The sequence below is a fragment of the Vicugna pacos genome, chromosome 18 (genome assembly GCF_048564905.1).
Source record: "Vicugna pacos chromosome 18, VicPac4, whole genome shotgun sequence".
NCBI lineage: Eukaryota > Metazoa > Chordata > Mammalia > Artiodactyla > Camelidae > Vicugna > Vicugna pacos.
This window is the reverse complement of record NC_133004.1, coordinates 39,891,419-39,916,061: the sequence shown is the minus strand read 5'-3', so window position 1 is coordinate 39,916,061 and position 24,643 is coordinate 39,891,419. Positions and strand designations below refer to the sequence as shown.

The 24,643-nt window shown below is 43.8% G+C and overlaps 1 protein-coding gene and 1 non-coding gene across 2 annotated transcripts; both read left to right on the top strand.

Moving 5' to 3' along the window:
* Window positions 1-4,527: 4,527 nt before the first annotated feature.
* PRKRIP1 (PRKR interacting protein 1) lies at window positions 4,528-24,493 on the top strand. Its single transcript, XM_006201403.4, has 6 exons — window positions 4,528-4,702; window positions 5,430-5,508; window positions 6,312-6,412; window positions 9,269-9,354; window positions 10,215-10,282; window positions 24,033-24,493. Exons 1-6 carry the CDS (start codon window positions 4,577-4,579, stop codon window positions 24,131-24,133), a joined length of 561 nt encoding a protein of 186 aa, XP_006201465.2. The 5' UTR covers window positions 4,528-4,576; the 3' UTR covers window positions 24,134-24,493.
* Window positions 9,828-9,934, top strand: LOC116284250 (U6 spliceosomal RNA). The gene has a single exon (XR_004194016.1). It is a non-coding gene; the product is annotated as a U6 spliceosomal RNA (small nuclear RNA).
* Window positions 24,494-24,643: the final 150 nt, after the last annotated feature.

Sequence of the window (24,643 nt, the reverse complement as noted above, 5' to 3'; positions counted from 1 at the left end):
GGATCCCTTGCCGGCAAGTCAGATACACTCTGCAAGCCTTTGAATAATGGTGCTGGCAGGACTCATGTCGGGGAGGCAAACCCTTAGATGGCGTGGTATAAATTTCAGTAAGAAAAATCAATGCCCCTCTAGGGTGAAATGTGGTCAGTATAACCAACTTACCACAAGGAGGTTGACTGGGTTCCTTAAAGGATAGTGCTATATGTAGGGCCATTCAATTCAGGCGTTCGGCGGCAGCAGTAATTTATCAGCTGTGGTGAGAGAGAGCCCATTCTGTTGTAGCCATGCATAGCCTTCAGCCTTAAATATGGCTGCTCTGTGCATGGACCAATTGCACAATCACTGGAAGGGCTTAGGACAGACCTAGATGACTTCTGCTAGACAAGCCATCTTGTCTACCTGGTGATGCATGCCTCCAAGCAGGCATTGCCAACCTGGATGCCTACTCTCCATAACCTGCCTTAAGTTCATGGTTGGCTAACCTGAGCCTGCGTGTTCTCCTTTCAAGCCTTTTAAAGCAGTTAACTGAAAGCATCCAACAGCACAATTCTTATGCTTTCCTTTGTCCCCAGGCCTTTCAAGTGTCCTCATTGCATATAAACCAACATTTCACCTTCTACCTGAATCTCGACTCAATCCACCATAGGCGAGAGTATTAATAATCATGTTGCTATTACGTTCCGGGGGTTATCACCATCCCACTTACCCCCAGCAGAGGGATCCTTACTGTAGCCTAACCAGTGCATCATCTAATCCCATAATCCCATCCGGAGGGTCTGCATTCTTGAGTCACTTCCAGTACCAACTGTCTTAGCTTAGGTTCCCTCAGAAGTATTGATAGTTTATTTTAGGAAGTGATTCCAAAGGAGACTAGGAAGATTAAAACAAAGAAGAAGAAAAAGCCAATACAAAAGGGAATGATTGAGCTGGTCATTGGTGTGGGCGTTCTGGGGCTCAAGGCAACCGAGATCGTCTGAGAAGCCACATTTGCCTCTGGGCTTCGGGAAGCCTATCACTGCCACCCCATCTCTCAGCCCTATGTGGACTGGGCAAGGCAGGGCGGACTTACAGGCTCTGAGCTGCCTCGGGGGACACAATGGGCTAACGGTTGGCAGTGCTCCCCAAGGCCACCTAGACAATGAGCAGTTGGCCTCCCTGCAGCCTGGCAAGTTGACCCTTGTTTATCATGTCTAGGTTACTGAGGTATAATTTCAAACAATTAAATTCACTCTTTTTTAAGTGTATAGTTCAATGAGTTTGACAAATATATGTATTCATGTACCTACCACTACAATTCAGATCCACAACACGTCCATCGCCCTCTGACTCTCTACAGTCTATCCCCTCCTCCTCCCCTTGGCCCATGGCAAACTGCTGATCTGTGTTCTATCTGTATCATTTTGGCCTTTCCAGAACGTCAGGTAATGGAATCATTCAGGTTGTAGCCTTTTGGATCTGGCTTCATTCACTAAGCATAATGCTTTTGAAATCCATCCATGTTGTTGCAAGTATCAATAGTTCCTTCCCTTTTATTGCTGAGTGGATGCATCACAATTGGGTGGACTTTGGGGCAATCATGAATCAGGTTGCTGTGTGTATTCACATACAGTTCTCAGTGGACATAGATCTTCATTTCTCTGGGAGTGAGATAGCTGGGTCATATGGTAAATGCAGAATTATCTTTATTGGAAACTGGCAAACTGTTTTCTGAAATGGGTGTATTCTTTGTTTTTTATCCCCATTGGTGGAACTGTTCTGTCATTGACAGTAGGACCATTATAGAAAGATCACTGACTAATTAATCCAGTGAGAAACTCAAATTATGGAATAGTTGTAAACATTTTTTGCTGTTTTAGTTCTTTAAGTACCAATCGCAACTCAAAGGATTGAGTTAGAAGTGCCCACCCCTCCAGCATGACCAATTGCCCCGGTTTGCCCGAGACTTTCTTGATTTTAGCCCTGAAAGTCCTGCATCCTGGGAAATCTCTCAGGCTTGGAACCAAACTGGCACAGGTGGTCACCCTGCTATTGAGTGTCAGGAGCTGTGCTGGGCACTGCACATCTATCTGTCACATCATTTTATCCACGGGCCAGTGTCAAGGGTAGGTTTGCTTGTCCCCATGATGCACATAAGGAAACTGCCTATAAGAGGTTAGGTCACTTGCCCCCAGCCCTTGCTACAGAGTAGGTGGAGCCAAACTTTGGCACCAAGTCTGCCAGACTCCAAAGCACTGGTGTCTTCCAAAGCAGTAGACTTTCATTCCCTAAGTGCTCAGTTCTGGGTCTCTAGGGGCACCAGCAGGCAGGTAGACCTGGGTGGAGCGTTGCTGCCCTCTGGTGACAGATAGGGTGTGATGCCAAGTCTGATTCCACCCTTGTAGGGTAGTTTCTTCACGTCCACCTTAAGTTTCCTCAAACTTTGTGCATTCATTCACTTCATTAATTCACTTAACTTCCATCCAGCAGCTGTCTGCCAAGCACCAGCTCTGGGCTGGACCCTGAGGTGGGGGTGCCAGGGAGACAGCTGCCTTCCTGGCTCTTTAACTCTCTGATCATCCACTGTCTTGTGTGTTCTTTCATTCGTGGAATATCCATTTCTTTATTGAGCATTCATTCTTTCTTTCTCATACTCACTTAACTTCCTTATTCATTCATTCATCCGTAACTCAGTCATCTCATTTGCACATTCATTCATTCTCTATTTTTTCAGACTCCCTCCCTCCCTCTCTCATTCCTCTGTTCTGCAAGAATTCTGGAAGCACCACTCTATTTTAGGCCAGAATTAGATGCTGGGATTCTGGCACCACCCTCTCCCCAGACTTGTGTGTAGGCAGATGATGAGGACACCCTGTGGTAACCACCACATGGCAGCCATGGGGACCCAGAGCAGGAGGAGCACCAAGAAGAGAGCAACGGACTGCCTGGAGGAGGGGGCTGGGGATAGCAGTCAGAGAAGGCTTCACAGAAGAAGTGGCATTTAAGCGAAGCCAGGTGAAGGAGGGTGTATGGGAGTTCTCAGGGAGGAAAAGACACCCCAGGTAGTTTTTGTTTTCTGATATGTTTGGGGGAAAGTGAAGCACCTTGGTGGCTGGGGTTTGTGATGTAGGGTCATGTGTGCATGATCCCACCCAGACCAAGCCCTCCTTAGGTCCCAGCAACAGATCTGGGTCACTCTAGAACTTCCCCTAATTCAGCACCCTTGACCCCTAAAAAACTATCCGCTGTTAGTTTGCCAGGAACAGCCTTAGGGTGCTGATAGAGCACCCTCCAGGCACCCACCACCTGGAGACTCAATGGTAGAACTGTCCTGGGTTGCGCAGGCTGAGCAGGCAACAGCAGCAGTAGTATCTGAGGTGCCTGGCCCCCAAGATCCCATGTGCATCCAGCAAATGTTTATTAAGTGTCTTGCTGTGGGCCAGGCTTTGCCCCCAGACACTAGGAATACATCAGTGAACAAGACAGAACTCCCACTCTCCATGGCTAACAAATGATAAATAAGAAAAACGATTATGAAGACCACCAGGAACACATCTATAGTTGAACAAATAGGGTTTATTGCCTCTTTTGAGAAGGAAGAGTGCATTTACCTCAGTAAGAGAGTGTTCAAAAAGGCTTATTATAGACTTTGGGCGATTTGGGGAGAGTTCAAGTAATTGGGCTTTCACTCTGGAATAGACGTCAGGACGTGAGGACAAGTCTACGATTGGGTGTCTTAATATTTAAAGTGGAAACCTAATGCTGTTAAGAAACAGCAGTGACTCACATTAGCCAGAATGGGGAAATGTTTGATCTTTTTCTGGTTCCAACAATATTCTCATTATCATCTGACTTTAAACATGATCATAGAGCAGTCTTGTTTATGCCTTGCTCTATCACAGTCACAGAATGGCTTTGCATAACGCTGGTGTTCTGGGAAACTGTTTACGTCCAACAGGAGAATACCAAGGCCTAACTGTAAGTGCCAGGCCAGCTCCAGATGTGAGGGAAAGCTATCCTCTTTCTAGTAAGAAAGGCCCATTCAATCGACCAGGTATATTTGCTGGGTGCCAGGTGATGAGTAATTCGAGTTGGACAAAAGAGATACGGCCCCAGTCCTCAGGGAGCTCACAGTGACATGTCTTAAACAGGTGGTCAGAAATGGGAGGCGGAGTGGACCAGACCCAAGAAACCGCCAGGAAAAAGCCCAGGGGTGGGAGTCGGGGGATGCTGAGAAACCAGTAGCGGGGATGCTGAGAAACCAGTAGCAGGGCTGCTGGCGGATCCACGACGCGCACCGGGACTGGAGAAGTCGGCTGAGGCCGGACCCTCGGGCATGCAAGGCCACTTCTCCCCCAAGGACGTGGGCATTCGCTGCACTGATTTGCTCAGAAACAGGAAATGAAACCAACCAGCTTTAATCAAATTAAACCACCCGGCCTCGGGCTCATGAATATTCAGCAGCCTGCTTCCGGCTTGCCCCACTGCTCCAGCCCCGCCCAGCGAGGAGACTGCGCTTGCGTGACTGGCGCGCGGCTCTGTCGTCATACGCGCGCGCCACCACCGCTCTCTTGGGGAGCCGGCGAGCTGTAGAGCCGTTATGGCGAGCTCCGCGGCCTCCTCGGTGCGACCGCCGAGGCCCAAGAAAGAGCCGCAGGCCCTCGTCATCCCGAAGAATGCGGCGGAGGAACAGAAGCTCAAGCTGGAACGTCTCATGAAGAACCCGGTGAGACAAGGCGCGGGCTGACGGTCATTCCGAGTCCCACCCCCTTCAGTTCTGGCGTCTCTGGGCGCCTGCGGGCCCACTTTCCCCACCTCCGAACTCTGGAACTAAATACCTGAACCCCAGGGTCACACCTTAGGAAGGAGTAGGCTGCCCCGAGATAGTTTTCTTCTGGGCTTATGTTAGAGCCTAGCCTGCGTGAGGGCGCTGCGGAGCGGCTTCCCGTGCTTTAAGACTCCCCCCAGTTTAACTTTTTGTGAACAAAAGCCTTAGACTGGAAAGATAGAATCCGTGGGTTAGCACAAGGGTTTATTTTCTTCTAAACACCACCAACTGTTAGAGAGGCATTGGCCGAGACACATGGGGCAAATCACTCCCCTCGGTCATGAAAACAGTTGGATGAGAAGGTCTCTTATACCTTTGACTAGAAAGGATTACTTCTCCTCGTACAAAAGTGTTAAAGTTGGAGGTTTTCAGCCCTAAATGAGGACTTAAGTTTCTGAGTTCTGCTCTGGGTAGTTGAATGTAGCCCTGGCAAGGCTGTGGGGTCTGATAGGACCCAGAGTATACACGATGAAGTGAAGGCAGAAGGAAGAAATAAACTTACCTTTGGGTCCAACGAGCAAAGCAGCCTTACTTAACTAGTCCCGTTAAAGTTCCTTGGTTATAAAAGATGAGACTTTGTCAGAAGGTTTATCCATACAAATGCTTTCGTGTTTAAATGTTGCAGGACAAAACAGTTCCAATTCCAGAAAAAATGAGCGAATGGGCACCTCGACCTCCCCCAGAATTTGTCCGAGATGTAATGGGTAATGTCTTTTGGATGTGGGTATGTGTGTAAATAAAGTTTTCTAAGTGTAGGTGTAAAAACTCTGCAGTTAATATCTGTTAATTGCATACCTGATAGGAAGAAAAAAAGTCCATTGATCCAATATGTTGCTCTTACAGTGAAGGGGTATTGTTGCTTATGGTTTGACATTAGAGAATTTTCTACTGTATTGTTTTTAATATCTTGTGTTTTCAAAATGGAAATAGTTTTATTTTGTTGGGTTGTAAATTAACATAACTAATTATAAAGAATAAATAACAGGTGTAAAAAAAATTAGGACCACCTGTAATTCCATCATCCTGTTTGTAACATTTTGATATAGCCTTCCAAATACCTTTACAATCAGAACCACTCATGCTTAAAAAGAAATGTTCTTACAGAAATATGGTTCTGCCCATACTGATAACCTGCTCTTTTTTCACTTAATATATCACGGACATCTTTTCTACTGAGTAGAGATCTAGCATGTTAAATGTGAAATCATTCCAGAGGGAAAAAGTCACCAGCTCTCTTCAAGGTTTCTGGTTTCTGAACCCCAGTCTGCTGCGTTACTGCATTAGAGTGGAATTTTTAGCGACTTCAAATACAGTATTCATGCAACAGATATTTAATGATGCCTACAATATGCCAGGCACTGTGTTAGATTCTGGAGTACAGTGGGGGATAGGGTAGGCATATTTCCTTCCATTACTTCTAGTATCTTTCTTTGGTTCCTTTTGATTAAGGGTAGCTTGTGTTTGGTAACTGAATTTTATCAAGAGCTCTGGACTATTCTGGCTTTAGGTTCAAGTGCTGGGGCTGGCAGCGGAGAGTTCCATGTGTACAGGCACTTGCGCCGGAGAGAGTACCAGCGGCAGGACTACATGGATGCCATGGCTGAGAAGGTCAGCAAGCAGGAAGCCGGGTTTGGGCAATGGGTACTTAAACCTTCTAGAAAAAAGCATTTGAAGAAAAGTGGATCCACCAGGTTGCGGGTTGTGTGAAGGCTGCCTTCTAAGTTAGGACTGGGTGGGGAATGGTATAGCTCAGAGGTAGAGCACATACTTAGCATGCAGGAGATACTGAGTTCAAACCCTGGTACCTCCATTAAAAAAGTAAATAAACCTAATTACCTCCCCCCAAAATTTTTTTAAATAAATAAAGTTAGGATGAGAAACAGACATCAAGTAGAGTCCAGGTTACTTATAGGTCAGACACTGCCCAGCAAGATGCTCATACTAGGAAACAAATGAGGGGAGGGAGACTTCCAGGCAGTGGAGAGCACAGCAGAGTCCCCTCCCCACCCCAGGCCATTTGCCATGGAGTAGAAAGCAGTACCTCCCACACCACTTGGATCATTATTTCTCTGTAGTTTTCTCTGGCTGAATGCCCATAATTCCAGTTAGCTGTGTGTTTGATGCGAGTAGTAATGTGCTTTCAAGTGTTTTTGCCTCTCTTAGATTTTTATCTTTGAGACTGGTATTTCTTCATGATTGGTGTTAAATAATAATTGATTAAGAATTGAGAATTGCTTCAGAAATTGTACTGGAAGAACTGTTAAGCTTTCTATTGCTTGATGGGAATGGCTAGAAACTCTCCTGTTGCTTTTAAGAAATACTCTTTGGGACATTTCATTTGTTTTCTTTTTGGAATTGAGTTTTGGAGTTCTTTTATCTACACCAAAAATTGTTTGATTTTTTTACTAGAATTAAATTGAATCTGTAACTTAACTTGAATAAGATTGGACGTCACAGTATTTGGTCATCCTCTCTAGAAACTTTATCTTTTTCATTTGTTTAAATCTTTTTGTATCTCTCAGTGATAATTTGTGGAGATTTTACATGTCTCACCACATTTGTTCAAAGATATTTCAAGTTTTTTTTATTGCAGTGTGGTGATGGTGGTTCTTTAACAGTTTATTGGAGTGACTAAAATTGAGTTTGAAAAATATCTTTATGATTTTCGAACAGAATGGATCATTGCCCTGGTGATTTTCACCTGATATCTGTTGTCCTACAGCCTTTACTCGGCCCCTAGGTGTTGGTGGTTCTTCTCCAGCTGCTTCTCAATTCCAGTGAGAAGTTTCATTTCAGGTGGCTTGTCACACAGCTGTACCCCGTCACTGTGATGGACTTGTCACTGCCAGGAATAAACAAAACTCCGTGTATAGAAACTAACAGAAGCACTTTTTAATTTTTTACTTTTAAACTGCTTAGAGGAGAGGAAACTAGAGCAGATGGCTGTGTCAAATGCTGTCAGTTAGTCTGAAGTTTTTATATATTGATTAATGACTCAGAAAATATGGGAAAATGTTTCACAAACTTTGAATCCACACAGACACAAGGGTTTTCATTTCACAATGTGAAAGACGGGCTCTGAAGTTAGAAGAAAAAAGAGTTGCGGGAGGAGTCTCACCTTCCACAGCAACTGATAGGGTGTCACCACTGACAGCATATCTGACTCCTGCTTGAGCCCTTGCCATGGTCAGCAGCCAGTGGGGGCTCTGTCCAGGTCACTTGGAAAGTGCAGCTGCTTCAGACATTTGCAGCTCACCTTCTAAACAAACCAGGTGCTTTTAGCTTGAAGTTGTTTGCTTTCTAGTTGAGCTCTGATTAAAGCTGATTCCCTTCTTGGAAGGAGACCCTTCTTTTTTATTCCATAATTCTGCTCCCAGAGTTTCTGTGTCAGTCTAAGCAGATCCACACAGCCCTGGCAGTGCAGACCAGCAGAGGTGTTGAAGCTGCCTCTTCCTCTTCTGCTGGCCTTTGTTTGTTTGTTTGTTTTTTATGGGGGGAGGTAATTAGGTCTGTTTATCTATTTTTAGATGAGGTACAAGGGACTGAACCCAGGACCTCATGCATGTGAAGCATGTGCGCTACAGCTTGAGCTATACCCTCCCCCTGACACTTTTTTAATCAATAGTTGTCTTTGTAGTTTAAAAGTGCTTCCTTGTAAGTTACTGCATTTCATTATTCTTCCTAAATTCTCAGGGAAAGAGGAATTATTTCCTTAATTTTATAGATGAGGAAACTGAGGCTTAGAAAGAGGGAGCTGCTAGGAAGAACCCATCCTTTGGAGGTATTTGGAGGCTTCATTAATGTGGACGTGATTAAATCATTGACCGTTAGTAATTAGTTTGGCCTCCAGGCCCCCTCCCTTCCTGGAGGTCAAGGAGGTGAGGCTGAAAGTTCCCCCGGCAACCAGCCCTGTTCCGTAAGGGCCTTCCAAAAGTCACTCAAACTCCTGTGGTCAAAAGGGACTGTTTATGAATAACAAATGTACCTATTTCATCTTTATTTCTGGAGCTGTTTTAGGAACTGGGAACAAAACTAAATATTATAATAAAAGATCCCCCAGTGGCTCTTACATAGGAAATTTATAAGTTCTAGGAGTTATGTGCCAAAAACAATGAACCAAGACCAAATATATGTTTCTTATTATAAGTCACAATATCACACTATCCAAGGTCCTGGCTAAACAAGAGCCAGTAGTGCTGCCTCTGCCTTCAAGGAAGTCAGTGTGCTCCCTCTCATACTTTCTCATAATTACCTGTGCATGAATGGTATCTTAATGAACTATTACTTCACCATCAGAGATCCATATATTGATTTCCTGCCCCATCTGTAGGTCAGCTTCTTAAAGTGGCCCTGGAGACCTGGGTGTGCCTATAGCACCCCCAGTGGTGTGACTTCTAGAGTTTGCATACCCAGGCCAGAGTGTGTAAGTGATGTTTTTGTTTTTTTGGTTTTTTTCTTTTGTAGCAAAAATTGGATGCAGAGTTTCAGAAAAGACTAGAAAGGAATAAAATTGCCGCGGAGGAACAGACTGCAAAGCGTCGGAAAAAGCGGTGAGAGCTTTATGGCATCTCATAACTAATGAGGCTTAGAGTGGGAAATGTAAAAGTAGGTAGTTGGTAGATGAGTCCTTGTTATAGTCGGAAGTTCACCTGTGTGGCCCATAGAGGTCTTGGGTGTTAAAACCCACGGTGGAGCACCCCAGTAGAGGAATGGCTTTTCTTCCAGGACCTGGAGAGAGATCCAATCACTTATTGCCCCCCACCCCGACCCCCAGCTTGCTGCAGGTTCTCCAAAGCTTGGAGGTCAGTACTTTGATGATCACCTGGATTTCTGTGTCTCCTTCACGTCTGTGTTTTGACATCAGGTTTAACAAGGTGCTGTGAGCAAACTTTCCAGTTAGCTTTTTCCTTAACCTCCCTAAGTGATTACATGAGTATACAGGCTGTGCATGTGTGTGTGTGTGTTCTAATAAATTCTCCCTCAACTTTTAGAGAGCTGAGCAGGATTCTAAAAATAGTCCCTAGTGCTCACTTAGGCAGCACATATACTAAAATTGGAACAATGCAGAGAAGATTAGTATGGCCTCTGCGCAAGGATGACATGCAAGTTTGTGAAGTGCTCCATTAAAAAAAAAAATAGTCCCTAAATATCTTTGGATGAAGAAGTATCTCCAGTATTTCTGGATTGCTTTAATCACCTGGGGGTTCCTAAGGATTTGATCTTGATTCATGAAGGGAACAACTTGATAACGATGATGTTGGAGTAGCAGAGTCATGAGAAAGTATTTCTTTCATTTTATTGTAGTGTTTCTGTAATTATTAAATCTCTAAAGATTCTGTAAGTAGATGTTTATTTTCTAAAATATAAAATAAAGTAGTTAAGGAATTATGTATTTATCTTACATTTGTAGTCAGAAGTTAAAAGAGAAGAAATTATTGGCAAAGAAAATGAAACTTGAGCAGAAGAAACAAAAAGAAGGTGAGTGGTACCCACTTTTGTGACTATTTGCAGTGTTGCTCATAGTGGTTGACCTGTCAAGAATGAAATTTAGCGTTTGGAGCTGGTTGGCTGGCCACTGAAGAAATGAGGGCTTGTTTTTGTTAGTTAGGACTTGTTTAATTGCAAGTGTCAGGAAACCAAACTGGTTTAAGCAAAAAAGAAAGATACTGGCTCATGTTGCATCCAGGACAGTCCTCCTTCCAGGCATAGCTAGTAAAGGACTTCTAATGCCATTTGCTGTCTCCTTCTGTCCCCTGGCTCCCTGTCCTCAGGCAGGCTCATTTTCTCCTTGTGGTTGTGAGGTACCTGTAGCTCCTTTGGGCTGCACCCTGGCTCATTCTTGACCAGTAGGAAAGACTAAGGGAGTGTCCCTTGTGAAAGTGTTTTTGTGTCTCTTTGGCTCTGACTGAGTGACTTGACAGTCAGTTAAGAATGGTCTTGGCTGCAAGAAGTAGAAAACTCAACTAGCAGTAGTTAAAGAGGAATTATTTTTCTCATATAACAAGAAATCTGGTGGTAGGTGGCAGCCCAGTGTGGTTGAGCAGCTCAGTAGTATCAGGCCCAGCATCCCTGCAGTCCTCTTGGCCTTTATCCTGTGGGCATGAGATGTCTGCTGCAGGTCCTGGCACCATACTTATGTTTAAAGCAGGAAGAAGAGGGGAAAAAAGTGGTATTTCTCTTTTTTTTTTTTTGTAAACTGAAGAGCCAAAGATCCCCAGAAGTGCCCATCAGATATCACCTTATATCTCATTGGTCAGTATAAGATCACTTGCCATCCTTTGCTGCCATCAGGCAAGATGAATAGAGAACAGAACTGTTATGACCGTCTTTAACCTGTTGTGATCCATTACTGGGAGCTGGGTACATTGCCACCCTAGACAGAATTGAGATTTTGTTAGAAGAAGAAATAGGGGTGAATAATGTGTCAGCATCCCACAGCATTGCCAGTCCTGCCCACCTCTGATCCCATCACAAGGCCAGCTGTGCCAGCCACTCCCTTTGGAGCCCCTGAGCTGAGAATCAGGGAGAGAGGGGCCCCAAATGAAAAGGACGAAGGATGCTAAGAGACCCAAAAAATGACAACTGGTCACCACATTACTGAATCGGTGGCTGTTCCCTGATTGACTGGACATGGTTCGTGATTGGGCAGTCATGATTTTTGGTCTTAGATAAAATCAGACTTGCATTGACATACTGAAATATGGTTAGCCTCTTCCAGGACCAGTTTCCTCGTGAGTTGTAAATATACTGTATGACATACTATATATAGCCTTTTCCCTGACATTTCCTAGAAGAGATTATTTTACAATGCCAAAATGTGATGGCTGGGACCTCATCCCTCAAATAAACCAACTCATCACTTTCCCTGCCCTTCCCCTCACCACACACACAGGAATGTGGAAGTACATGGTTCAAAGGCAGGAGGATTGGGCACAGGTGCCGGTCCTATGTTCTGTAGAAGGAGATACTGTGGCTTGGACCCCATTATATTGGGAAATAGAAACGTCTCCTTGGCTCTGGGTAATTTGACCCTCCCTCCACAGGGTTTGTTGTTTTTCCTGCTTGTTTTTGTTGCTCTTTAATGTGTTTAATGACTTTTCTGAACGAATTCTGTAAAGCCTATATTCTTTGTTGTGTGTGGCCACTGAAGCCTCTGCTTGGTTAGCTTAGTGGTCATCTGAAGAATAGAGATTTCCTGAAATACCTTGAACCAGTAAGTCTCCCAGTCTTTGCCAGTGGGATCTTTGTGTGTGGTGGAGCATGCCTTCAACATTCTGGCATTGCAGTTCACAGTTTTGCCTTAGCCTTCACTTCCTCCTCACACAGAGCCTCAAGGTCAGCCAGAGGTGAGATGAGGGCCATCACTTGTCTTTCTCAGACATGTACATGCTCTTACATGCATGTGGCCTTCCTGAGTACCAGCTTTTCCTCTTCAGTTTTTGGTCAGTTTCTTGTTTGCTTCAACTGTTATCACTGCCTCAGGCAGGTATGATGTTAAACAGTCGCCACTGATTGTTTTTGACAAATACCTTGGGGAAGAGACTGTTCTTACTGAGTCAGTTCAAATAAAGACAAGCCTTGCGAGTCAAGTTTCCAGGAAGCTGCCAGACAGGTCAGATAGGGACAGTACTCAGGGTATGTGACTTCTGAGGAGCTCCCAACGCACTTTACCTCTTCCAGTGGCTGCGAGGCTGCTGGTTTTCACAGCTCCTGTGATTATGAGGCTGTTGATTTGGGAGGCTGCCTTAGATCTGGGGAGAGGGGTGAGGAAATAGAGCAAGTTAAAACACCACAAAACTTGCTCTTCTTACCAAAATTCAACCATTTCTATCAAACAATCCAAAGAACATTTCCAGAGTTCTAGAGAAGTTGATTTTGGTGATTATTGTCAGTGTTCTTGACAAGTCTGCTGCTTTTATGGAGAAGCAGGTTTTTAAGGGGTCTTAGCCATTCTGAAAGTGTTGTCATCCCTTTAAATTTTAACCTACCTATGTTTGAAATATGTTTCCTACAGACATCAAATGTTTGGGTCGTGTTTTTTACCCTTTCTGACAATCTGTGTATTTGATATTTTTGGGTTTTAGGGTTACATTTTGGGGGTTTTTTGTTGTTGTTCCCTCTGTTTTTTCTTCCTCTATTTCTCCTTCTCTCCCTTTTGGATTATTTGAACATATTTATTATTCCATTTTATCTGTTGTGTGTTTTGGGGGTTTGGTTTTTTTTTTAATCTATTGTGTTTTTAACTGTTTCCCTTTTCATAGTTTTTCAAAAAGTTGTTCCTCTAGGGATTATTATATACATACTACTTTCATGGTCTACTTGGAATCAGGATTTCACCACTTTAAGTAGAATGTAGAAACTTCATCACATAAATTTCTTTACTCTTTATGTTGTAGTTGTCTTAGACATTACACCTGCATACATTGAAAACCCCATCAGATAGTTACTTTTTTTTTAATTGAAATGTAATTGACTTAATATTATTTCAGTTTCAGGTGTACAACATAGTGATTTACTTCCATAGATTATGCATCATACAGTTATTTTTGGCTGTATTCTCTATGCTGTATATTACATCCCTGTGAGTTATTTAGTATATAACTGGTAGTTTGTACATCTTAATCCCCTTCACCTATTTTGCCCATTCCCCCACACTCCTTCCCTCTGGCAGCCACTAGTTTGTTCTCTGTAGCAGTGAGTCTGTTTCCAGGTTTTTTTGTTTGTTTTGTTTTGTTTTTAGATTCCACATATAAGTTAAAACACGCAGTATTTGTCTTTCTCTGTCTGACTTACTTCATTTAGCATAATATTATCCAGGTTCATCCATGCTGTTGCAAATGACAAGATTTCATTCTTTTTTATGGCTGAGTAATATTCCTGTGTGTGTGTGTGTGTGTGTGTGTGTGTGTGTGTGTGTGTGTGTGTGTATGCATACATCTTTATCCATTCATCTATTGGTGTGTGTGTGTGTACATCTTTATCCGTTCCTCTGTCAGTGGACACTTAGGTTGCTTCCATATCTTGGCTATTGTAAATAATGCTGCAGTGAACACTGAGGTGCATAAATCTTTTTGAATTAGTGTTTTCATTTTCTTCAGATAAACACACAGAAGTTTAATTGCTGGATCAGATGGTAGTTCTGTTTTTATAATGTTACTGTTTTTGTGTCCAATCATCAAATGTATTTCAAAGATCTCAAGAGGAGAATAGTCTTTTTGTTTTATTCATTTTTTAAGCTTTTTACGGGAAGGCAATTAAGTTTATTAATTTTTTTTTAATGGAGGTACTGGAGATTGAACCCAGGACCTTGTGCATGCTAAGCATGCACTCTACCACTGAGCTATACCCTCCGCCAAGATGAGAATAATCTTGACTAGTAACCGATAGTTATCATTTCTCTTGCTTTTTCTTTGTTCCTGTTGTTCCAGACTTCCATCTGGTATCATTTCCCTTTTATCCAAAGAACTTGTTTTAGTCACTCAGTTAGAGCAAGTCTGCTGGCTTTGAATTATCTTAGCTTTTCTTCACATGCGGCTATCTTTAGTTCACCTTCATTCCTAAAGGACATTCTCATTAGATGTAGAATTCCAAGCTGGCAGTTTTTTGTTTCAGCACTTTAGAAATGCTGTTCCATTCCCTCTGGCCTCCATGGTTTCTAATTTTTTAAAAAAATATGTAGTTATTCAAATTGTTCTCCTCTGATTATTTTTTTCTGACTGCTTTCAGGATTTCTGTCTTAGATGTCAGGAATTTGATTATGATGTGACTGCACATGAATTTCCTTGGGTTTATCCTGGAGTTGGGTTTGGATTTCACTGAGCTACTTGAATCTGTAAGCATGTGTCTCTGTCAGATTTGGGATTTTCTTTTTCCCAATCTTTTTTTGTCCCCAATCTTTTTTTGTCCCCTGTTGTTCATATTGGATAATTCCTATTGATCTGACTTCGAGCCGTCTCTCTCCTGTGTTATCTCCATTCTGTAATTGATTCTATCCAGTGAATTATGTTTTTCAGAAAAGTTTTGCGATTTCCATTCAATTCTTCTTTATACCTTCTATTTCTCTGCTGCAGTCTTCTATCTTTTCATTTGTTTCAAGAGTGTCCAGTTATTTCCTGGAAAAATATTTTTAAACAGCTGCTTTATAGCACTTGGTAATTCCAACACCTGGATCGTCTTGACATCGGCATTTGTGGATTGTCTTTCCCCACACAAGTTGAGATTTTCCTGATTCTTCATATACTGAGTGATTTTCTGTGTATTCTGGATAGTTTAAGTATTACATAATGATGCTCTGGTCTTGCTGATACTTGTTTTAGCAGACAACCTGGTTGTGTTCAGGACACAGGTTCTGACCAGCCTTCTGTGGATTGTGGTTCCACTGTCAGTTCGGTTTTTAAAGCTTTGCTGTGCCCTCCAGATGTGTCCTGCGTGTGTCACCCCATGGCCAGTCAGGGTTTAGTTCTTTGAGTTCTCAAAGTGTTTGGCATTCATGCGTGTGCTGTCAGAGTGAGCCCAGAGGGTTATAAACAACTTTCTGGTGTCTATTCTAATCTGCTCTCTCTCCATGACCTCCCCTGTAGTGTCTGGTTTCCTGGGTCTCCCCTTTTCAGACCTCCAGACAGAAAGCTGGGGCTTTAGTTACACTCTCTGCCACATACTTCTACAGCTGCACCTGCATGCAGGGCTGAGTGGTGGGAGGTCAGAGAAGAAAAACAGCAGGGTTTTCCCAGCCATCTTAGGACCACAGCTCCTCTGATCAGAGAAAAAATTTCCCCTCCTTCAAAATTTTTGTGCCTGCAGGCCCCCATTGCCACCGCAGTCACTGATGCCATTCTGACACTGGAAGGATTACCTGAGAGCTAAGGTGTGAGAGAATGGAGAAGAGAGGAGAAACAAAAGAATTTCCTTCACTCTGAGCATTGGGAGTTCACTTTCTTAGTCCTCGAACTAGAACTAGAAGGTTTGTCTTAGAACTCTGGATGTGTTCAGTCTCCACTTCTGTGTATTGGATCACCCTGAGTCCAGGCTGGGGAGTACTGGAGGGGAAGAAAAACAGGAAGCACAGTATTGCTCCATTGGTACTTTGTATTCTGGTCTTTTCCCCCAGTCTGCTTACTTTCAGGGCCCGTGCATTCTGTCCAGGTTCTGTAGCTGTGTTCAGTCAAAAAACTGGGTCAAATGTGCTTGTTCTGTCTCACCTGAAACCCACCCTCTATTTGTTTTTTCTTAATCTAATTATAGAACTTTACATTTAGCTCTTTGGTATTTCATCTTGGTGTTACTGGCTCTATTGATCCTGGTTCTGGAATTCAGCATGTTACCATGTCTTTAGGTTATTGTCATGGGCAGGTTTGATAGACACACCTTTCTCATGGGTTAAAATGCTGAGCCAGACTGGGCCAGGGCCAGAGCCCTCCAGCATCCACTAGAGAGCTCCACTTAGGCCAACATGGACCTGTTCACTGAAACTTTTGGGTGGAGTTATTCTTCAGCTAAGAATTGGCCAGACTCACTCATCTTTCATCTTACCCAAGAGGTGTCATAGGAAACTGAAAGGTAATTTGAGGTCATGGAGTAAGTACAGTAGACGTAGGTTCTAAGCTCAGCTCACACCCTGGCTCACCCTGACCTCAAGCATCTCCTGAGGTTTGAGGGGTTTTGTAGCTTATAAGTGTTTTCTAGATCTAAAATTCCACTGTTTGATAACTTTGCCAAACACCTTGCTGTAATGCAGATATACCATATTTGGGGGACAGGATGGAGGGTTGGTTCCCTCACCAGTAAATCTAAGAAGCTTTTCAGAACAAGAAACTGAGGTTAGTTTGCTCCAAGTTTGTACTTAATGAGCCTGTAATGGGTCTTTGGAATCACATATTTACTTTTTAGTAATCGGTTCTATAATTGAAAGAGACAGGTGGCAACATCACAGAGCTGATATTTCTTAAATCCTCCATTTCTAGCTCCTTTTCAACATTAGGTGCATGTGATCATGCAATTTCCAGTCCCCTTTCTTTAGTTTGCCCAAGGCTATGAAGAATATATGCAGTCACAGAGCTGATTTTAGTGCTTTCAGATAGATTTCATCCAGACCTTCCAACCTGTTTAAAACAGTCTTGTGCCCTCTCACTGGGCCTCCCCCTGCCCTGAGCTTCAGTTCTGTCAAAGGATAAATGTTGGTGTCCACGTTGCATCAGAGCAGCACAGTGTTTTTTCAAACTGAGGGCTGTGATCCTTGACTCCTGGGTCATGAAATCAGTTTAGAAGTTGCAGATGTTTTTCCATGAAAAGAATAGACTAGAAAAGAGCAGAGTGCATCACACCCTGAATAACTATTTTGTGAAATTTCCTCTCAGTTTCTATATGGGCTGTGAGCTGGAGTCAGGCAAATCTGAAAAACTTTATGGTCCCTGGGCCCTGCTCTTAACACGTGTGAAGTTTGCATCTGTATATACTAAAAAATGAGTAGTAATGATACATGGTTGCATGTGCTTTGCACCAAATGAGCAGGATAGAGAGTGCTATAAAGATAAATTCATAAAAATGGTTTGTGTGCCTTTTACCTCGCCCTCTCAGTTTCCTTATTTTAAGAGAAAATAGATTTATTTAAGAGAAAATAGATTTTCTTGGTGACTGAAATGAATAGAAACTTAATGTGGTGATACTCAGTTGTGCCACAAGGTGGCTTCTGTGCATCGCCGGGTTCTGGTGGAGATAAATCACTCAGGGTTTTTGGCTCTTCTCCTAAGAAGTGGTAAGGGGCAGTGGCTAGGAGTCCCGTTCTGTTGGAGTCCTCCCTTGTTGTCCATGCCGGTCTAGCAGTTCAGTGAAGAACGCCCTGTGATGTCGGACTCATGTCTGAATGATACCACAGGACGGCATGAAGGCAATTTGGATTATCATGAAGCCCTGAACCCCCAAGCCCTGAACCCCCAAAACGATGTATTCTAATGCCAGTGTTACTTGTTTTGACGTAGGCCTGTCTACCAAAGAAACCCAGGGTGATCTTAAGTGACTAAGTACATCAAGAGCAGTTTCTTAAGGTTGGGGAGGAGAAAAGAAGTGGTAAGGGACGTGGAGGTAACTAACTTCCTGTTACAAAATAAATGAGCCACAGGTATGAAATATATAGTGTGGGGAATATAGTCAATAACTAATGTTTTTGTATGGTGACATATGACAGCTGGACTTATCATGGTGGTCATTTTGAAGTGTATAGATATATCAAATCACTGCGTTGTGTCCCAGGAACTGATGTAGAATTCTGGGTCAATTATACTTCAGAATAAACGAACGAACAAACTCATAGAAAAAAGACCAGATTTGTGGCTGCAGAGGCAAGCGGGTAGGAGGAAGGGGAATTAGATCTTCATCTAGTCAAAAGGTATAAACTTCTGGTTACAAATAAATAAGTACTGAGGCTGTAATGTACAACGTGACAAAGATAATTAACACTGCTTTACATTATAAATGAACGTTGTTAAGAGAGTTCTCATCAAAAGGAAAAAAATTTCTTCTACTTTAATATTGTATCTATGTGAGATGATAGATGTTCACTAAACCTATTGTAGTCATCATTTCAAAACTGAGTGAAGGGGAAAAAAAAAACTCCAAAAAAAACCCCAAAAGACTGGGTGGGGAAAAAAGCAGTTTCTCAGCCTCAGCACTCTTGATGCTTTGGACCAGATAATTCTCTGTTGTAAGGGATTATATCCTGTTCATTGTAGGATATTGAACAACATCATGGCTTCTACCCACTACATGCCAGCAGCACCCATCCTCCCCTCAGTCGCTGACAATTGAAAATGTCTCCAGGCTTTGCCACATGTTCCCTGGTGGGGGAGGGGGACAAAATTTTCTCAAGCAATAAGATTCATATCTCAAGTAGGACCTGATGCTCAGAAGGCACTCAGTTTGTTTTGTATTGAACTAGTTGTTTCAGTGCCAAAATTCTTGTACATACGATGTTGGAAAACTATCCACATCCATTGTGTCTTTTGAGAATAAAGGTAATATATGATCATTTTAGAAATTTTTAGAATATGCAGAAAAGAATAAAGTCATAAATTTAAATTATCTATAATTCTTACTAAAAAAAATCACTAGCATTTTCATATTTATTTCAATTTTTAGTATTTATTATATAAACCTATTTATGTAATTACCATATTTATAGTTGTTCTAATTTTATCATATAACATTGCATCACAAATATTTTCACATGTCCTTGCAATTTCGTAGTACAAGGAAGGATTTTTGTCCCCCCAGTCTGTTCACTCATCTAGTTTTAAAAAAAAGTTAATGTCAGTTCTACTTAAAACTCAGTGCTGTTTTACCTAGTATTCCTATGATCTGTGAATAAAATCTCAGGTTCCTAGATTTTAAGATACTATGTAAACAATAGTATAAGTAATAAAAGCTCAAACATCATCATCCTAATCTGTCACCTATCCATTTTCTTTTAATCTCTCCATATGCACATGTCATTTGTATATCGTTATAGTGTATGAACAGTTTTCCATTTTGCTTATTTTTACTTAACATTATAAGCATTTCCAGTCCTTCATAATTGTTTCAGTGACTCATAATATCCAGCAATTGACATATCGTGATATCCCTAACCCTCCCCTTTTTGTTAGATACTGGATTGATTCCAGTGTTTTTCTTCTTTGGAAGATATTTTATTGAATTTATGTACCTGTCTCCCTTCCCCCTTTCTGGGTCATTTCCTTAAGATAAATTTCCAGCAGTGGGAATTACTAGACCACAGAGTACAAAAAGATTTCATAGTTCTTGAAATGTATTGCCAGTTTCTTTCCGAAGGAATGGCACCAGTTTTTACTGCTGTCAGCAGTGTGCAATGGTGTACACTTTTACTGTCTCCTTGCCAGCACTGGCTTTTAAAAATTATTCCTCCACAGGAATAAGAATGTGACTTCAGAGGAAGTCAAAGTCTCATTGAGGGTTTAGTAACAACCTTATAACAATATCGATCCTGATCTGGCAGAACTATGGTAGCAGCCTCCACTCTCTTCCTCGCCGACCCCCACGCCACCCACCTTGTACAGCCTCCCTCCAAAGCTCTTGTTAAAACAGGGATTGGATTGTCATTTGTTCTCCTCCTAATATAATAAGTATTTAGCATCTATTGAACATTTATTATGTAGCCCCAGTTCTAAGTGGTTTGCAGGTATTAGCTAACATAATTCTCACAGCGGCCCTGTGAGACAGGCAGTGATGTTATCCCCATCTTACAACTGAGGGATCCTAGGGAACAAGTGGTAACAGCACCTGCAGAGCTAGTGGGAGTGAGTGAGGGGCCGGGATCTGATCCCAGATGGTGCGTCTCCGCTGCCTTGTGCTTACCCACGAGGTGATCTTGCTTGAACCCTCGTCAGCAGCCCCTCATTTCCGCCGGTGCTGGGGTCTCCACCATTGTGTTCTGGCCACTCCCTTGCGTGTTTCCTCCGCTCTTGCCAAGCTTACGCCTCTGTTCTCCCACCTCCCTGTATGTGCTCAGGCCTCTGTGCTCTTTCTTTTTCTTGCTCCCTGACTCCCCATCTGCCTGGAAAGCTGCTTCTCATCTTGCACTTCCTCCCTTGGTAAAGTCTTTCCTAACGTCTCTCACCACCCCAGCCTCCACCTTGCTCCCAGAGGGTTTTGCACATGCTTGGTTATAGAATCTGCTAAATCACATCATGTGCTTATCTATTCACCTGCAGTCTCAGTTCCATGAGGGTAGGCAGAGTCTTCTTTTTTTAATTAAAAAACTGTTTTAGAATGGTTTTAGATTTATAGAAATAGTGCAGAGATAGTATAGTACAAAGAATTCCCATATACCCAGTTTTTCTTGTTAACGTCTTAAGTTAATGTGGTTCATTTGTCACAACTGATAAACCAATATTGATTCGTGTATTAGTTAAAGCCCATACTTTACATTTCTTTAATTTTTTTACCTAATGCCTTTTTCTTGTTCCAGAATCCCATCCAGGATATCACATTACATTTACTCATCATGTATCCTTAGGTTCCTATTGGCGCTGACGGTTTCTTACTCTGTTTTGATGACCCTGAGAGGTTTGAGGGTCAGGTGTTGTGTCAAATGTCCCTCAGTTTGAATTTTTCTGATGTTTTTCTCATGATTGGACTGGAGTTGTTTATCTTGGGGAGGAAGACCACAGAGATAAGTGCCATTCTTATGTCAGGGCGGGATCCTTGTCAAGATGACTTGTCACTGTGGATTTGACCTTGAGCGGCTGCTCAGGCTGTGCCCATCAGGGTTCTCCACCTTAAAGTTGCTCTTTTCTTCCCCCTTCCCACGCTTTGCACTTCGGAAAGTGGTGACTGTGCGCAGCCCACACTGAAGGAGTGGGGGTGCTGTGCACTCCCTCCATGAGGATGGAGGGGCTGCGTGAGTTGCTGGGAACTCTTCTGCACAGGGTTGCCTCTCCTCCCTCATTTCTTCCTTTATACCAGCATGGACTCAGGGATATTTATTTTGCACTTCAGGTTTAACCCGGTGCTACTCTTCTTGCTCAGACTGGTCCAGCTTTGGCCATTGGGAGCTCTTTCATTTGGCTCCTGTGTTCCTTTTACATTCTCCCATCATTGTGGGGTGTTGGGGGGTTTTGTTTTTAACAGCACTTCCTGACTTCCTGGTACCACAAGGTAGTCCATACTTACCTTGAGTATTTCCTGCCCCTCACCTAGAATCAGCCATCTCTCCAAGAGTCCTTTTCTTTTTTATTAGAGACTGAAATAATTTTGTTGTATTACCAAATGATTTGAATGAGCCCCAGATTCCTAGGTTTCTCCTCTTTAAGAGTGATACTTCAAAGCCCCAACAACGTCTCCTACACACAGAATCAACTGTGTTTACTATTAAGGGAGGCACTACATTTTCAGGAGTTTGTCAGCCACAAGAAATTCTTTGAGCCCTCCTCTGTTAATCAGCATCTCGGGCCTCCAGAACACCCCATTCCACAAACATCCACGTTAATGAGCATTTTACTGTTTCTTTAAGATCAGAAGGAACGGTCAGATCCTATGCTCTCGTTCTGCTGTGCGCAGACCTATGTGGATATGGTTGGTGGTTCTTAGAGAGGCTTGATGCTGACAGAATGTGACTAAGTTATGGAACAAAACACATAATCAGCAGCTTCAGCCTTGGAGCCCAGATTCTAGAGCGGAGCCCCCAGCTGGTGTGTGAGGAGTGAACCCAAGTGGCAGAGACCCTGATGCTCTCGCCTTCAGGGTGGAGACGGGGCCCACGGCCTCGGACCAGTTGCCCCACGCGCCATAGAAATGTTCTTTTCCACACGCGCCCTGACACGGGGGTGTGGGGAGTACTGGCCCTGGGGTCCAGGGAGCTCGAGCTTTGCTTTTGATCCGTCTCTAGTTTTTCACTCAGTCTCTCCTTAGCATCTTTTTTCTTTCTTTTAATTTTTCTTTTATCTTTTTTCTTTCTTGTTTAAAATTTTGGTAAAATACACATAACACAAAATGTACCATCTTAGCCAGTTTTAAGTGTACAGTTCAGGGGTACTAGTCACACTGTTGTGCAGCCGTTGTCATCACATCATCATCTATCCTCAGGATGCTTTTCATCGTGTAAAACGAAAGCTATCTGTTCAACAACAACCCCCGGTCCCTGCTCCCCCCAGCACCTGGCAGCCCCCCTTCTCTTTCTGTCTCTGAATCTGCTACTCTGAGTACCTCATGTAAGAGGAACCATAGAGAACTTGCTGTTCTGTGACTGGCCCGTTTCACTGACAGTAACGTCCTTGGGGTTCATCCATGTTGCAGTCTGTGTCAGAATTTCCTTCCTTTTTGGGGCTGAATCTTTGCACCACGTGGCTGGACCACATTTTGCTCACCCATCCCGTGTGCTGACCTCATTCCTGTTTTCACCTCATTTTTCTTTTGCCTCTGTTTCCTTATTGCATTTCTGCAAGCAAGGTAGGCAGAGGCTTAGAAAGTCAGTCCAGGTTTGAAACCTGGGTACTGGTTTTGCTGATTATGAGGCCTTGGGTAGCAGATTACTTAACCTCACTGAGCTTCATTCCTCACCTCTGAAATGGATATATAGTGGCGATACTTATCTCATAGACCGTCCTTAGAACTAGACAGGACAGCAAGTGTATGCAAAGACTTAGCCCAGTGCCTGGCACAGTGTTCAGCAAACCTTAGCTGCTGAAGCATGCTCATCCTGTGTACTTTCAGAGCTTCTCATTCTTTTTGGCATGAGGTTGAGAAGGAGGAGGATCCTAAATTAAATAGAGCTGATTTCAACCCACTGCCATGAGTGTGCTTTAGTGTCCTGCCCTAGGGTGTGAAGGTGAATTTGAGACTGTGCTGCGCCCTGGGCACCCCAAGGCCTCCCGTCTTGAAGCTCTCTGTCTGGCCCTGAGATGACAGCACTAGCAAAGCTCTGGGTGTCCGTGGGCTCTGGTGCTGGAGTGAGTTCCTGCACGTGCGCAGGAGGGGGCCCAGGTGAGCCCACTGTGCCTGCAAGTGGCTGCCTGGAATGGCCTGTGAGCCAGAGGACTGGTACTGCCTTGTAGGCTCTGGTTCTCCCTCGTTCCAGCTGTCGCCCACTGCCCTGATCCCAGGGAGGGGTGGCAGGGAGGAGTTGGGAACAAGTTGTCTTTGTGCTCTGTTTTTGGCCCACTCATCTGCACCGTGGGTACTAGTAGTCATGCCAGGGGAGACACTGGGATTCAGAGCTGCGCGTGGAGTGTCAGAGGGTTTCTGGGGCTGTAGGAAGAGCTGGGAGGCTGGCATATTTGTTGTGGGCAGAGCCCTCTGCTACACAGTTTTTGAAAATCCTTTTGCAGACTGGGGTGAGAGCCAGAGATGTCAGCAGGAGTGTTAAATGTTAAAGGGCTGTTGGGAATGTTGCCCTGCCAAGGTGATGGACTTTGCAGGGAGAGTGGTGCGGGCATATAAAAAGCACTGAGGCCCAGTTTATGGGGCATCAGGATCTCGTGTGTGCTGGACCTTTTTGTCAGGACGAGGTCCACCCAGCAGCAGTGGTGGGTCAGTTCTGTAACTGGCCCTTTATGTCCGGAAGTGGCGTTGGGGACTGACGGTCTTGACTGCCGCTCTGGCTTCTCACTGTGCAGTCCAGAAACAACTGGTTCCTGGGTTCTCTTCAGCAAGTCTTTGTTAAAGTGCCCCTTGCTTCTGAGTGAATGTGTGTATCCCTAATGCAAATGTCGTCTGCTGTCAGGATCCAGTCAGTCCCAGGAGCAGCGATCCAGTAGCTCTGAGGAGGCATCTGAAACGGAGGAGGAAGAGGAGGACCAGCCCAGCTTCATCATGGGGCGGTGACAATGTTGCCACAGCAGCTGTCAGGAGCGTGGCCCGTTCTGTGACTGGGCCTCAGGAAACCCTCCACACGCCCCGAGGGGAAGGGACCTCTGTTTCAGCTCAGTTTCCCTACCAAAGCCTTGATGGATAGAAGCAAGCGGGAACCCATCAGAGGGCTCACAGCCCCACTATCGGAGAGAGGACCGTCTCCTGGACACTCGAGGGCACTGCCAAGCACGGTTTGTTCACATTCCCGCTAAAAGGAAGGAAAATGTATAACCTGTGAACCACTGGTGCCTGTTCTCACATAATTGGATGGTGATGAGTTTGGGGCTGGCTTCTGAAAGGAAATGTTTATTCAGTAAAGAACAAAAAACTTCAGGTTTTGTTCAGACCGGTGATATGATTGCAGAAGCTGTCATGAAGGCTGTGAATGACATGATGGGAACAGGGCCTGTTCCTAGACCCATACAGAAATGGCCTTGGCCCTGGAGCTAACTCGCAGTGCAGGGCGCACGGCCTCCCTCTCCT